This window comes from Melozone crissalis, unplaced genomic scaffold, assembly GCF_028551555.1.
Source record: "Melozone crissalis strain CALT ecotype California unplaced genomic scaffold, PUWL_Pcris_2 ptg000012l_1, whole genome shotgun sequence".
NCBI lineage: Eukaryota > Metazoa > Chordata > Aves > Passeriformes > Passerellidae > Melozone > Melozone crissalis.
This window is the reverse complement of record NW_026535790.1, coordinates 16,369,304-16,385,312: the sequence shown is the minus strand read 5'-3', so window position 1 is coordinate 16,385,312 and position 16,009 is coordinate 16,369,304. Positions and strand designations below refer to the sequence as shown.

General features: G+C 45.4%; 2 protein-coding genes across 3 annotated transcripts; one reads left to right on the top strand and one right to left on the bottom strand.

The window, feature by feature from the left end:
* Window positions 1-263: 263 nt before the first annotated feature.
* Window positions 264-8,411, top strand: NSMCE1 (NSE1 homolog, SMC5-SMC6 complex component). 2 transcript variants are annotated; one of them, XM_054271307.1, is made up of 8 exons: window positions 264-328; window positions 1,305-1,479; window positions 3,679-3,800; window positions 4,619-4,696; window positions 5,442-5,588; window positions 6,571-6,687; window positions 7,556-7,676; window positions 8,144-8,411. In XM_054271307.1, exons 2-8 carry the CDS (start codon window positions 1,362-1,364, stop codon window positions 8,215-8,217), a joined length of 777 nt encoding a protein of 258 aa, XP_054127282.1. In that variant the 5' UTR covers window positions 264-328; window positions 1,305-1,361; the 3' UTR covers window positions 8,218-8,411. The 2 variants fall into 2 exon arrangements, with proteins under 2 accessions (XP_054127282.1, XP_054127283.1); XM_054271308.1 differs by having other exon boundaries at window positions 266-328; window positions 1,336-1,479.
* Window positions 8,412-8,421: 10 nt separating this feature from the next.
* On the bottom strand, window positions 8,422-15,599 carry KDM8 (lysine demethylase 8). Its single transcript, XM_054271293.1, is given in 7 exon segments — window positions 8,422-10,143; window positions 10,236-10,328; window positions 11,722-11,871; window positions 12,618-12,659; window positions 13,534-13,666; window positions 14,862-15,085; window positions 15,087-15,599. Coding segments are annotated over 7 exon segments (1,320 nt in total). The 3' UTR covers window positions 8,422-9,978.
* Between the last annotated feature and the right edge of the window lie 410 nt (window positions 15,600-16,009).

Sequence of the window (16,009 nt, the reverse complement as noted above, 5' to 3'; positions counted from 1 at the left end):
CGCTCCCGATCCCGGACGCAGCGCTGCCCCACGCCCAGCCCGACGCCATCCGCCCCCACACAGCGCCCGTCCCGCGTGGCGCGGGGCGGGGCCGGCGCGGGGCGGTGCTGGGCGGGGCCGGCGCGGGGCGGGGCCGGCGCGGGGCGGGGCCGGCGCGGGGCGGGGCCGGCGCGGGGCGGGGCCGGCGCGGGGCGGGGCCGGCGCGGGGCGGGGCCGGCGCGGGGCGGGGCCGGCGCGGGGCGGGGCCGGCGCGGGGCGGGGCCGGCGCGGGGCGGGGCCGGCCATGGCGGGCGAGCGGGGCCGTCGCTGAGCTGCTGAGCACGGACAGGTGCGGGGGCCGCTGACGGGGGTGGTCCCGCGGTGGGAGTCCCGGGGAACTTCGGGAAGCCCCGGTAGGGCCCAGGGCCAGCGGGCTAGGCGGTTTTCCGGGGCATTGCCTCCGTGGGCTGCGGCTGGCCCGGGGCCGCACGGGCGGCGGGGCCGGAGCTCAGCCAGTAGAGGGCAGTCGGTTGGTGCAGTGAACAGGGAATTTCCTGAGCTGCCTTTAATTACTTCAGGCATTCTTCGAAACCTGTCGAGGGTTCTTTTCTGTCCAAATTGACCCTCTCTGATCGCCTGTGCTCAAATCGGGCTGTGTGTGGAGCAGGAGCTTTGTCTAACGTGGAATGACGGACGGTGTTGTTTGTCGCCCCACGCTGTTACATTCCGGTTTGCGAATACCGCAGGGGAGCGTTTCGTAGCGGTCGGTGGGGCGTGGAGCGCTCTCCAGCTCCAATTCCTAGCGAGTCAAACCGGCCCAATCCAGTTTGGTCAGCAACATGCTCTGCAGCTTCGATGGAAGCTACAGCGATAGAGAAAGAGAAGATCACTGTGAACATGTAGAGGCTCAGTGACCGCCAGGGGTACCTAAAGACCCTCCAAGAGCACCGTCTGAGGCTGACTGTGCAGACTCAAGCGGCTGCTATGTGTGTAACCTTGAGCCAATTATGCGCGTTAAGCAGGAGTCATTCCCCTGCGTATCCAGTGCTCCAATAAAGTATTGCTTGCTTCTTAATGCTACATTGGTGTTAAGAAGGAGTTTTAGTCCCGATTTTGGTTGACAACGACACAATGCCTAAAAGTTGTTCTTTTCTGTAGTTAAAACTAGTTAGATTTTATCTCTTGCACCCTTCCAGAACCTCAGAGCTGATCACCCTCTGCATTCTGAGGACAGCCTTGGGATCTGCTCCCTCATTCAATGTAATAGACTTTAATTGAAATCTTGTGTGTACTTGGACTGTTGTATTCTTAATTTGCATTAACAGGTGCATTAATTCCAGCTTAAACCTCCTGCAGCACTTGAAGCCTGGTGAAACAATCTGATGGCAGCTCAGATGACCAATGCTCATCGACGGTTCTTGCAGGTTCTGATGTCTAATGGGATAACAGAAGGATCAGAGGCCAGAAAATTACACCAGCACTGCTGTGAGACTGATAAAGGTGTGTCTGTCTTGGTGGTGAAAGAAACTGGGGTTTTTTCCTGGTGCAGCTTGCAAATAATTTGATTTCTGAAGGGCATATACTAGCTAAAAAAAGTTTTAAAACTCTAATTATATGAGTGTTCCCTCTCTTTCCTGAAAGATAACACAGCAATGAGTAAACTAACTTCTAATCAGGCCAGATTCGTATATAGTACTTTTTATTTTATCAAGGTTGTTGTTTATAGGTTATACATATAAATGATTTTAAAAAAATAATTTTTGACACTGGAACTACTTCACTATAGTTAATGCTTTTAAGTAAATGCCCTTCAGTTATTTCTCCCAGGTGTTGTGGGAGAAGTGACTCTACAAAAATATTTATGTGAGGATGAGATGAGGTTTCTTGGTGAATTGCTGTGCTTTCTTCCCACCTCACCTGCACTATATTGTCCATTCCAAGTGCTGGAAGCTGTGCTCCTACCAGGCTTAGGTGTGTCCCTTGCCATGCCACCATGCTACTCACTCTGCAGGGACTCTTCTGGTTTTCCTTAGCTATAGATGTAAGGTCAGATTCCCACAAAGCAATCTATTCGTATGTCTCTTGAGTCAGGAACTGTAACTTGACCTACTTTTTAGATGCTAAAATTGTGAAGTGCAACTTTTGGTGTTCTCTACCCCCTGTTCATTTTTTATGGAGAATTTTTATCCCTTTTTTTCCACACAAGATGTACCCAAGCAGCCATTTAACATTAGAATATAACATTAAAGTGTTAAGGCTGTTGTACAAAAGAGTACTCTGTTTTCATCTTTTACCCTCTCTGGGATCTGTCACTAAAGCTCCCTGGCTGCTGTGTGCAGTGTTTCCTGCTGACAGTGGCCAAGCAGGTGGCAAAACTCTACTTAATTTTGTACTTACGTTACTCTCGATTTTGTTGTTTGATGACCTTGTTCACGGAAGGAATCTTGTATATCAGAATCAGGAACTCCTGGGCAGGAGCGTCCTGTGAGTGCTGTTTGGCACTGGGCTGGATAGTGCGGTTTGGGAGCAGGACCTTGGCCCACTCTTATGTGAGTGAGGAACTCCTGTGACTCAGAACAGGATTAATTTCATGATAACTGGGTGTATTTTTGAGACATTAATCATTTATCTGAAATTATGAGTTGTTACTTTGTGGCAGCGGCTCTCTGGTCACAGAGAGCAACAGACAGCTTTCCCAGAACAATGCCTGGGGAAGGCTGTGAGAAGATCAGAGAAAAGAGTGAGAAACCATTCTTATCTTCACTTGCTGCACCTATTATTGTGAACATGAGGAATGTGTTATGGAGATCTGTTTACTGAACGGTGGTGTCTTAATTAGCCAGTGGTGATGGTGTTTTAATTGGAGGACCAATTAGGTCTACCTGTAGAGAACTAGAGTATAAAATAAACAATAGGTTTATTAAGAAAGAAATCATCAGCATTATGTAAATGTATGGAGTCTATGTAACTTTTTACCTGGCTGGGGGCCTACTGTAACATTACTTAGGTCTGGTTTTTAAACCATACCCTGATGAAGGCAAGCAGGAGTGTTGCCACTGACAAAGTCTTGTTTTGGATGAATTGTGAGGGTTGTGCTGGTGCTGTGCAGGCAAGAACCATTGTATATTCTTCCACAGAATGACTGCAAAGTCCATCCTAATTATGTCTATGATAAAACTGCTGCTAGTATTTGCTTGGTTTGTAGAAAGCAACTCAAGATATTTCTTGTGTTTCTATAACACTAGAATTTACATTTTCTGATGTGTAACTTGTGCATTTATGTGCCATTAATTTGTGAAACAGAGAATACAGCAACAAGAAGTCCCTTGTGTATAAAGGAATTCAAGTCATTGTATTTTTCTATTGTGCATAACATTTTTTTCCCCAGTTATATTATCTTTTCAATTCAGCTTAGTTCAGGTCACTGTAATTACTGGATTAGTGCTATGGGTTCCCTGCAACAAGGCAGGTTCTCTGGACTCTGTCAACTGATTTTAAGGGAGCTGAGCATCTCTGAAGGCCATGAAACAGCAGCACAAGGAAATTATATGTCTGCTGAATAGAACAGTTTGAATTCATGTTTGAATTCTGCCTCAGGTTTAGCATTCTTACCTGGGAAAAAATGTTTCACGTAAAAAGATCTGCCTGGTGTGTAGTTGTTTGGCTTTTCTCTGTATGACTTTTCTCATTCATTTTCAGTTTACTATGCACACGATAAACTGGACGATTTCATCAGCACTATTAATAGCCACCTGCAGCCTTTGTTTATGCAGATCCGGAAAGGAATCTCGGAAGAGGATGGGAGAGCCCATTATGCTGTAGTAGGTACCTGCTGTGCTGTGTTTGCATGGGGCTGGCAGTGGCTGCAGGAGCTGCTGGGAGGATAAACTGTCACAGCCTGGATGTATGGGAATAGGACATGGCAGCAAGGATGGCAGCAGTGTGGGTGTTGCTTAGCATAAACATTGCTTGAGTGCTGAAGGGAGATTTCTTTTCCACAGGAGTCTTTCTTTCCTGAGACAGATTTTTAAACTAGAAAACACAGAGAGCAGTCCAACATCAATTTTCTTTTTCTCCCACTCAAAAATCAACCTAGCGCAAAAGGATTGCTGAGAAGTAGCCTAAAAGTTGTTTCCCCAGATGATCTGCAATGTGCATGTCAGAGAAGGTTATCTAGTAATTTCAGAAGACCATACAGAAGGTATCTAACATTAGCTGCTGCCTTTAACCTTTCCTTTTTCCAGTTAAGTTGAGCTACTATTTAATAGTAGCAGCATGTGCAATAAGAGTAGAAAACATGGGCAACTGGTTTCACAGTGAAAAAAAGGTGACTGATAACATAGCTGCTGTCTAGCACCAGACCAGTCTAGCATCTGTGATGTGTCAGCTCTGCTGCAGCACTCTGTGTCAGTTCTGGGAGCTTGTGTTGTGGAATGGCTTTGCCTGGGCAGAGGAAGCTGTGGAGAATTTGTGGCTGGAAGATGAGGGGTTTTAAAAAAGAACTTTAATACCGTCAAGTGCTCCTCAAAGAACTAACATTTATGGTAATTGTAAGATGATGTATTCTTAACCTCAGGGGTTTTTTTACAATTGCTCGTATGAAACTACATTGGCACTTTGTCGGTTTATTTTTTTGTAGGTGAATTTGGCGGAAACTGAAGTAACTAAAATGGCATCTGACTATACAGAAATTGAATTGGAATTGTTCAGAAAAACAGTAAGTATGTCAGTTATCACTCAGTAAATCATGTTATTTGTGAAGTTCTCATCTTAAAATGAATGAAAATGGAAATGGAGGTGTGGTTGAAGAAGTAGTTGCCATTTTACCTAAGTTTATCTGAGATCAAATCGGTGGAGTGGGCAGGGATGAAGATACGTGCGAGTAATGATTTGTTGTTGTAAGTCAGTTATGGGTAAGGCATAATCAGCACCAGGGAATGGCTCCCTGTGTTAGGGGCAAGACATGCCTACTTTTAGTTACACAAGCAACTTTCTTCAGGATTTTCAATCATGACTGCTGAGTTTTTCACTGGCTTCAGTAGTTTAGTAATATAAAGTAGTTTTTAATGCTGGTAACATACAAAATGAATTTGCTGATTTGCATTTAAACATTTGTCTATGGTTATTGAGGTTTTTCCTCAAAAGATCTTTGACAAAGAGCAGATAAAAAGAAATGGATCTTTTGTCACCACTGAGTGTGGCCAGGGGTCCCTGAATGCAGCTTAATTTAGGCAGCACATATACTTCTATTTGTGGAAACGTTTTCTTGGCAAAGATCAAAACTGCTAAGGGGACAATGATTGTTTCAGCTTTTGGCCTTTGTTTTACAATTCTGGTTCAAGCCATATACTGTAGTATTTCTCACATACCTGGATGCAAAAAAATGCATATCAGCACATTACTGTAAGGTGTGTCTGCCTAACTGCAGTGTTTCTAATACTTGGTAACGTTTCTTCCTGTAGATGGACCTAATAATTTTATCAGAAAATGGCTTTGCCTCATCTACAGACATTTTAAATTTGGCTGACCAACTTAAGACAAAAAAAATGAAGAAAAAGGAAGCAGAACAAGTGCTGAAAGTTTTTGTGGAGGATAACTGGCTCTCTGAGGTAACTGCATTCAGGTGTTCTTCTTAAGGATGTGGTAGTTGAAACTGGGGCTCTTCTTGAATGAATGATGGCAAAAATGGTCTTATGGCACCCATGCTTATTGCTGCTCCAGTGATTTTTGCAGAAGAGGAAGTAGACTTAAATGGGAAAAGTCCTTGGGTAGGTCTGTACAGGACCACGTGGTTTCAGTTTCTTGTACTGGCGCCAGGTGGGTTTGTGTGTCCAGTCCCGCCCAGTGATGCACAGACACAACAGCACAGCATCCTTTGTACACAGCTTTGTACACAACAGCACAGCATCCTTCAGCCTGGAACAAGAGCTGGGGAAAGCTCTTCAGATGATCAGTGCTGTTAGTTGCATTTAGAATTTCCTGAAAAGGAGTAAGGCCAGACATGTTGAAAACTCTTGTACCAGAAATGCATGGGCCACTGTGCACGTAGTTACATCTATTTTATTTTATGAGGAAGCAGTGGAGATTAACTCACCATGTGGATCGTGGTGGACTGACCATGTGGATACTGCAGTTGCTTGCTAAGTGAGACCTTAATCCCTTTTCTGCTGGAGTCATTGCATCATAGATCCTCAACCTGCTGCCACACTGTTACTTACACGTTAAGTTGATTTGGCAGATGTTTCCAAAGATACATCAAGCAGGAAATGCCTAGATTTTGTTGAAAGCTGGAAGAATTTCCTCTAACATTCTTTTTGGGAGGATCCCAAAACAGCATGCCTCTGTTAAGGAATGCATGCTCACTCATCTATGCCTCCCAGGGACTAGATCTCTGTTAAAGGTGTGGGATTTTTATTCTGCTCCTCTAAACAAAGGAGTTCTGCTATTTCAAAAGTGGTTCTGGCATTGCATTGTACAGCATGTTGGTTTCATGATGGTAGAAAGAAGTGGCTTGTTAACAGATGGTTAGCAAAGTCAAAAAAGGTAAAAGGAATCAAAAGAAATTCGTAATCTCAACACTTGTTTCCGTAGAAAAATGGAGAATATACTCTGCATACTCGTTGCATAATTGAGATGGAACAGTACATTCTCAGCAACTACCAGGATGTAGCAAGGAAATGTAACCTCTGTCACAGCCTCGCCATCCAGGTAACGTGTTTTATCACCTCAGCTAAGGACTTGCATGGTCATAGCTGAGGTTTGTGATGCTTCCCCTTGAGTATAATCTTGGTCTTGTAATCTGGTCATGGTGCTCGTGCATTTTGTAAAAAAAGTTTTTTTTTCCAATTTAGGCATTTTATCTTCTGTCTTTAGAAATAAAATTGTCTTAGAGCAGTGTCTCCAAGTATAAAATTGGAAAAGTGCACTCCCACAATGAGGAATATGGTTTTTCTGTCTAGCTTTCTAAACCAGCATGTTAGAGATGAGCTCCTGATGCTGAAAGAGGTTTAGCAGTGAGGTGTTAGCAGCGTCCTCTTTGGGCCTTGCCAATAGATGTCATCGTGTGACACGTTCATTCTTGGTTCTGGGATTTTAATTCAGCAATTCTTTGTGTTTGGACCTCAGAAGGAACACGTGTGCTATGTTGAGCATGCTAAAGCACTGTGTTTTGATAGCTGGGATGTTACCCATTCCATCTTGCTTAAGTAGTTACAGCCTGGATTCATATTCCAAAACTGCTACATTTTCTTGCTCTGTGAGCCTGCATCTTCTGATCTGCCCAACTAACATGCTTCCATGTTACTTTTTCCATCCCAATTCGTCTCCTTTATTGCACTGAAATTGTCATCTTTCAAGCTAAATTTTGTCCATATAGGGAAAAAGTATTTCCTCTTTTACAGAAAAAGACCTCCTTTTACCGGTTACCTGCTTTGACTGTTGAGTGTGTCCACCACCCGTATTGTGGGAGCCATTCTTTGGAACAAAGCCTTGCATATCTGCTGCTCTTTGTAACAACTTTCTCTTAAATTGAAGGACAGTTTAGAATGATTTTATGAATCAACACTCCTGATTTCAGAGCCAAGTATGTGAATCCTGTGGAATTGGAATGCATTTACCTTGTGTCAGAAAGTACTTCAGAGGCCAGACTGAACCCCGCTGTCCCAAGTGTAATGAGTTGTGGTCTTGTGACACCCCAGGTACTAAGGAATGTATTTTTAAAAAGTTGAATGTAATAATACTAGGAAATGGGCTGTGATGTTCAGTGGCACTGCCTGTATTATTTATAACTGTGAGTATCAGGTACTTCTGACTTCACTGGTACGTTTCAGACACTAAACCACACAGGCAGCATTGAGCCCCCACAGTGCCCAAAGAGTGCCACAGGGGCATTAGCAGACCCTGTGCATATTTTTTATATCTATCTTTAGGAGATAGGGGGGAGTGGGGAAGGAATAGAGGCACACATAGCCCATGACACTAAAACTTCTGGAAATACTGAGCTTCTAAGAATCTCTTTGGAATTACTCCATTTGTCCAGGGAAATTTGACATTGTGAACAGCAACAGAGGAATATACAAAGCATTTTAGAAAAGGTGATTTTACAATATTATCTTTTTTTTTTTTTGTGTGAATTCTATTAACCTTCCTTTAGTTTTCTTTACAGGTGTGAATCGGATGGGCTCCCAGACTTACCACAGAGCTCCACTCTTGGCCCTAGATGCTGCCAGTAAAACTTGATGTCAGTGACATCTGTTTGCCGCCACTCTGGCAGAACAGCCAGACTGTATTGTATTCATAAGTAACAGTGCTCAGTGTACTCATTTTCTAAAGTTCTAAGAAACTTAAAATAAAAACATAATTGATGTTCCTGTTCACAGTAATGCTTGTACAGCTTTTTTGGAGGCTGTTTTGTTCTGTAATTCTCCATATTCCTAGGTGCATGTTTGGGGATTAAAGATGCAAATGTTTTAGTCAGTCCTGCAATCTGATATATGCAGCTGAACTCTTGAAAGAAACCTTTCTCAGCAAGTGCTCTCTGTTTGTACAGAACAGTACAAATTCAGTTGCATAACGGAAATGACACCTGCTGTAGCATGTCAAGCAGGTGAAAAATCAGTGCAGCGTGTGCAAGGCAGCTGGCTCAGTCTCTGACCTAGGGCTGGAGTTGGAGCACTTCTGGTTGGCACTGTGGTTGTGTTTTGTCCCTTCTTTAGATGCAGAAGAATTTGTCTTGATGTAAGGCCATGCAATGAGCAGCTGTGCTCTGTAAGGAGGGAATATTGCCACAGAAGGATTGGGAAGCAGTAGGTCAGGACGTGGGGCAATGTTAGCTTATGTCTGTAAACTCCTGAAAACATTACCATACTGAGATTCTTTAGGTTTTTTGTCTTGGCACTTGTCTCCAGTTTTAAGTAAGGATGTTTTTTCCTTTAAGAGTGACTTGGAAAGGAGCCAAGGACTGGCTATTGCCAGACACCAGACTAAAATGGCAGCATTCTTGTCCCTGGTAGAGATGTGTGACACAGCAGAAGGGCTGTGGCAGCAGTTCATATGATGGTTAATCAAAGTATAATTAAACCTCAGGTTATCTAACTGCAATTAAACTATGGATTAACTTCAGTTATATTCTAGGCTTTAACATGATGTGTGGTTTAGAAATGGTACTCCCCAAATTAGTCTTTCCACCAAAACGCTCCAAACCACGAGATGCTTGCTCATTCCCTCCTCCCCCTACCTCTCCCCTCATGGAGAGGAGAATTGGGAGGTCCAAAAGATAAACATCATGAGTTGCAATAAGAATAATTTACTGGAAACAGCAATGGAATAAGAAAATAAGCAGTAATAGCAACAATATCAGTAACAGTGTACAAGACAGACAAAAGATTCACACAAAAAGATTCACACAGATTCAATCACTAAAAGACCAAGGAACCCCTTCCTGCCCCTGGCCTGCAGCAGTGGCAGGCTGAGGTGGTACAAAATAACCTCTGGGTCTGGGCCATGCCCCTCCTGGCTACTGCAAAAATGAACCCTATCCTGCCCAGAACCAGGGCATTAATAACTTTTTCCATGCAAGTGACTAGTACCTTGCTTGGTGTTAGCTCAGTTTTTTAATGGATTGAACCTTCACGTAGCACCATCTCTGTAGCCAACTCTAGGGTTTAGTGTTACTAAATCCAAGTAGAAGATAACCCTGACCTGGTTATTAAGACAGAGGCTCAGGCAGAGCCCTGGCAGTGCCCATAGAGAGGCTGTTTCTGATGGTTGCATGCACAGGACAATGACCTAACAATATGCTCTTTAGGAGTTATTAGAAACATCTACAAAAATGAAGTAACTACAGCATCATCTTTCCACTTACCCATTGTGACTACTTCTCCATGCTTTAGCAAGAGTTTGTTGGTTTTTGGTTTTGCTTCACCTCTACCTCTCCTGAGAGAGAGAGGCTACTTGCCTGATTTTTAATTTAATTTCAGTGCTGCTAGCTACATGTCAGAACTATGACCACCAGAAACTAACAGAGAAGCTGAGTTCAAGTGATCGCACATAGTGCCAATATTTAACTGGAATAAACAGAATCTGTCCAGGCATCAGAATGCAGGACTGAAATGCAGCCTTTGTGAAATTTGGAAACTTGACCAAGTCTGGATCTTCCACATCAACCTATAAAAAAACAAACAATCATCAGAAGAATGTCTTTACTCAAATATGATTTGATAACATTATTGATTTTAAAATTTCAAGCAACTATTTACCTGACTAGTGTTGTGAAGAATTTGGCTTTCATGGGGGTACAGGTTTTCTGAATCTTGTGGTGAATAGAGACGGATGTACTTTCTTCCAAGTACCTGTATGTAATAAAATAAATGTTTTCCATTGGTCATTAATTGGCACATTACTGGAAGCTGTGGGCCATAGCTGGCATTTAACAGTAAAATATACCTGATTACAAGGAATATAATTATTGTTAGTAATAGACACTGCTATAATAAAAAGTTAAATCAGGCTATTGGAATTCAAGTACCTCTTCCCTTGGAGCAGATAAGAATTTGAAATACCATTGGGAAGGAAATGCATTACACCAGATTGCTTTCAATTCAAAGTTCAAGGAACCCAATTTATATATCATTATTTGGTCTCTACACAGCTAGAAATAAGAACTGAGGATAAGGAGGCTGAACCTTCATTGCAATTCACATCAATAGGCAGAGGTACTTGCACAGTGACTACTAACCTTCCATATACCCCTCAAACTCATTTCTGTCTCATCATTAAACCAGTTCTTTCATTGGAGTGCTGAAATGAGATGAGAATTTGTAAGGCAAGTGGCCTGGCTTCCCTGAATGCTGCATGAACTGCAAGTTTTTGGTGTCAAGATATGGCCGCACGAACACGTCAAAGCTGAGTCCTCCACTGATACCAGTGGAAGAGAAGGTTTAGGGTGAAGATTTGTATGCTGGTGCCAGCATTCCAGACCACTGCAAGAGCTAGGTATGATCATACCTGGGAGCTGTCCTATTGTGAGTACTCTGACTAATCCCAGCAGCCTCGAGGGATTAGTCTGGGAGGAGACACAACCAGGACAGGTGACCCAAACTGACTGACCAAAGGTATTCCAGACTACATGACATCATGTGTAGCATATGGGAGAAGAAGAAGAAAAAGAAAGGGGGGATGTTTGGAGTGACAGTGTTTGTAATTGTTAAGCATGATGGGCTCTGCTCTCCTGGGAATGACTGAATGACTGCCTGCCCATGAGAAGCAGTCAAGTAATTCTTTGTTTTGCTTTGCCTACATGCACAGTTTTTGCTTATTAAACCTCAATCCACAAGTTTTTTAGCTTTTACTCTCCCCATTCTCTCCCTCATCCTGCTGGTTGGGGAATGAAAAAGCGGCTGCATGAGGCTTGGGGGTTGGCTGGGCTCAAACCACAACACCAGAAAAATAAACTCCTAAGTACAACATGACAGGATCCAGATTCTTCCCAACTCTGTTACAAATTCCCATCTGTAAAACAAGGGTAAATACTGGTCTCTCAACGAGCAACACTTGTGGTCTGTAAGATTACATTCAGTAGTAAGTTCAGTAGTGACAAATGCCATAAAGTAGCAAAACAGTATCTGCATGTTCTCTAACTTTCGATTGTTCCAGTTGTCTGCTCCCCTTGTCTCTAACACATACCATAAACATTTTCTCTAAGTATCGCATTAATGGCATGTGCAGAGTAACTAGAGGACATACCTGGGCTAAAAAATTTTGCTGGGGATCCTGATGAAGAGGTGAGACTGTGCCTCCTGGACCAAACCAGGCATTAATGGTGATGTCATCTTCTTCCCCTTCCCCCAGGCAGCAGTAGTCAGGGATACTGATATCTTCTTTCAGTTCTGGGATCTATTTCCACAAAGAAAGAAACATTACAAAGGGTATGTGCTGACTTGCCAAAATACGTAATTCATCAAACAGATGAGCCAGGCTGGATGCAAAGAAAACAAATGACTGGCTGGTTCAGCAAGAGTAGGAGAAAAGTAGCTGACCTGCTAGGAATCTGCAGGAAATGTTCTCAAACTTTCTGTTCTAGTGAGCAGACTGTTGGAAGGAGAAGCAGGAGAAAGAAAGGGGTTTCCTCATTCTTCAAGAGACCCTTTGCTTTTGCAGAAATCAGAGACACTCACAAGAGTAAGTACATTTGCTCCTCATGGAAAAGGAGCAGCTATCTCTTCCATACTATACTTGCTTCCATTTTTATGTCTCCCACCAACATAAGCTCTGGTAAACTGGAACAACATTTCAGATTATGGTAAACATATTAATGTTGAAAACTTTCCTGTCCAAATCTCTTCCCTGACTTATGAAAGGGGCTTTCCAGGTGATATCCCCCTAAGTATATACTACATTGTACTGAAACAGCACCAGGATTGAATGTTCATCCCAAACAGCATTTGTTTCCATATCTTGTAGCCAAATGGAACAAACTTCTCCCTCTGATCCTTCAAATCATGGAAACAGAAACTTAAAAATTAATGTGGATTCTCCATATGCCCTTCAATCTAGTACAGTCAACATCTTGAGATACAACTTGTGCTGCAACAAAAGGAAGACATGACTGTAGGAAGATAAAAACATGCACTCAGTTTTACCTGATCAAAAAGCTGGTGCTGGGCAAGGTATCCTACATTGTTCTGAAATAACAGCAGAGAAAGAAAAAACACAGTAACATACAGGTACGACTGTGAGTTAATTTACTTACAGGTGAATAGAATTTACTTAGAGTAAATTCCAGTGTCCTGTTCAGAGTACTATATATAAGTATTTCAACAGTATAAGGTGTCTTCAGAAATAGCAACTTACAGCTCCATTGAAATAGTGAGAGTGTAGGTGTGTCTCCACAATGAATAAATTATCCAGCTTGAGTTACTGAAGGAAGCTGGGATTTCCTATGGAGTCTTGACAATGCACTGCATCTTTCTAGCCAGACCCTGCTGGCACACAGACCAGTTCTCCTTCACGCCCTGGAACTACTTCCATACTCTTTTCCAGGGTGCACCACAGACCAACTTGCTATGGCACATAGTCCTTCCTGCCAGAGGGCCAGGAAACAGAAATGGGGGCTTGGGATCCTCATCTCTGAAAGCAAAAGGGCATTCCAGATGCCAATCAACTTTGTATTTTTCTGCCTCATGGCTTGTAAATTTGGATCTGATCCTACATCTCACTAAGGAGTTTAATGAGACAGAAGAACAACACTGCTGGCTGAGGATCCCTTATTCTTAGATTCCACTGGTCAGGTTTTTGCTGCGTATGTATGTGTGTATCTGTTAATCAAATTCCAGCTACTGTACATTTGATTATAGGTAAAAATCGAACCTATTGTTGCAATAACTATTCCTAGCTTCAGGTCTTAAAAATATATCAAACCTTTTCATTCAGAGCTGTGCTTACAGCACACCCCTTCCCCTGATACCACCTCTGAGTAGGTTTGTTGTAAACAGAACTGTTGTCTGTACCAGTGCCATGCTGCTGTGTTTGGAGATTAAACAAATGAGTGTAACAGACCTCATCCATGATATACTGGCTGATGAAGTCACTGACAGTCATGAGCTGCTGAGACCATTCCTCATCTGTATACCGAGCACCCAACTCCACAGGGACTGTGCGGCAGCCTGCGACTTGACAGAAATAGTCCACACTGAAATAAAGAAAGTTCCATTACCTTCTATCCTGCTCTTACTAATTTTGAATGTAAGGCAATCAATCCAAATCAATCTTGTTGGGTAATAAAATTCTACTACCCTGCTTTTCTCCTGTCTAAACCAAACCAGCCAGAAGAAAAAGGCAGAATAAAAGAATGCAAGCAACAAGGAAATCAGCAGGCAGGTTTGTGTGTACATGACCCCACAACTGTCTGTTTTGTTTTGGTTTAAAAGGTGTTTGCCTCAGTTGTTTCACTCCAAACTACGAAGATTTAAGCTGTTACTGTCTCTTGGCAAGGGATGGCTTTCATAGATGGCCAATCTTTTTGCTGCCTGCTGCCACATTTGATAACATGTTGTATCTTTTACTCAGTAATATTAGATCAACTCTCTGTCAGTGTCTATACAGGTGCCAATAATACCCATTCCAATTGTAGCCAGAGGGATTAGTTTGATGGGTGAAATACATCTCTCCATGGACGACAGTACCAATTAAACTGAGAAGCTAATCTTGCGAGTGATTTTTTCCCTTTTCTGGGGAATCATGACCTTCACCTCACAAATACTTGATGGTCAGTATTAGAAATGTGGGCACCATTGTGTACAGTAACCAGGCAGCACAATGCTGTTACTCAGTCCTGCACAGTGGTGTCTGACTGAAACTCAACACTCAAACACAACACTGAACAAACATCAGTGCTTGGACTTAAGAATGAAAAGTCAACCATGCTTACTCTTGGCTCTGAAATTCACTTTCCATTGCAGTAATTATCGGCAAGCTCCAAGAGGTAAAAACCATTGATATGTGTGCTTGACACAGATCCAGGGAGCTGTGAACAGCTCACTGGCACTTCACAATGTGCACTTCTCATGAGATCCCAGGTGTTGCCATTGGGCTCCTGGGACGGCTGAAGGCTGGGCAGAGGGTAGCCTTCCCCCATGAGGAGCCAGAGACTGGTCAAAGAGTCACCTTTGTCCCCGAAACAGCCCAGCATCTGCCTTGAATGCTATGAAGAGCTTCTCTCATCTATGAAGCAACTTCCACAGAGCAGTAGGACAGTGCTGCTAGCAAAATGCACTGCCCACGGTATCCATTGCCTGGGAAGGCCTGCGGCTCTATCGAACATCAAGACATCCCACACAAGGAACGATCGTGCCTTCACTTGGACAGGGAAGGAACTTACTTCTCACCTCCACTTCCTCATACACGGCCAGTGATCCATGACGCCCTCCAGGACCACGGGCCGCTGGGGAACGAGGTAGTTGTCTCTGAAGTGCTCCAGCGAAGGGCAGCGAAGGCGCGGGATCAGCTCCTCACGCTGCACGGCGCAGGGCGGCGGCGGCTCGGGCCGGACGCTCTGCAACGGACGCTCCCCCTCAGCAGCCGGCGCAGGGAGGCCGGGCCGCCGGGGGAGGGGGCGAGGGGGGCGCGGGCGCTACCTGGGCGCGGGCTCCGTCGCGCGGCGCGGCGCGGGGCAGGTGCGGCTGCAGCGCGCGCACCAGGCGCGCCAGGACGTTGTCCAGGACGGAGGCGCCCATGAGCAGCCCCAGGTCGCAGAGCCGCACGGCGCGCGAGAGCGGGCGGCCCGCGGCCACCTCGGCCAGCGCCCCGAAGAGGCAGCCGTAGGCGTAGACCTGGCGCCAGCCCTTGCCGACCTCCCTCCATGGCCCCGCGTTCAGCTTCTCCCAGGAGTAGTCACGCAGGACGTCGCTGAGGCGCTCCAGCGCCGCCGCCGTTGCCGCCCCGGGCCGGCCCGCCGCGCCGTAGAGCAGCGAGCGGGCCCGCCGCAGCAGCGGCAGGACGCAGTCCTCCACCTCGCCGCTCAACGCCAAGGTCAGCCCCTCCTCGGCGCGGGGCAGCAGCGCCCGCACCTCGGCCCACAGCGCGGGGCCGTCGCTCGCGCCCTCCGCGCTGCCGGTCGCCGCCATGGCCGCGCCTGCGCCGACGTCCGCGAGGCGGCGCTGTCGGGCCGGGCCGAGCTGGGGCTGGGGCTGAGGCGGGGCCCGGGGCTGAGGCGGGGCCGGACGAGGCTGAGGCGGGGCCGGACGAGGCTGAGGCGGCGCCCGGAGGCCAGTCGGGCTGCTCGCGCCGGGATCGGAGCTTCTGTCGTACCGCCGAAGCTCGGTCTCGTCGTTCTTTACCTGTGCACTTGACCAGCGAGTCAGCTGGAATTGCGTGACTGTGATCGGCGCTGCTTTCGCAGTAAACGGGAGCTCATAAGACGCGGTGAATGTCACGGTCTCTTCTCCGGCCGTTCAACGAGGGCCGGCGTGAGGAGGGGCTGCCTGCGCTGTGGAAGCCTCTGAGTCCCGGTCGCGGGACAGCGGAGCGCAGGCGG

What these genes read in the sequence shown, in the direction of transcription:
- NSMCE1 (XM_054271307.1), top strand. Translation starts at nt 1,362, where the DNA reads ATGGCAGCTCAGATGACCAATGCTCATCGACGGTTCTTGCAGGTTCTG. An exon ending in GGAGAGCCCATTATGCTGTA is followed by an intron (nt 3,801 to 4,618) that starts GTAGGTACCTGC and finishes ATTTTTTTGTAG; the next exon opens with GTGAATTTGGCGGAAACTGA. An exon ending in GTCACAGCCTCGCCATCCAG is followed by an intron (nt 6,688 to 7,555) that starts GTAACGTGTTTT and finishes TCCTGATTTCAG; the next exon opens with AGCCAAGTATGTGAATCCTG.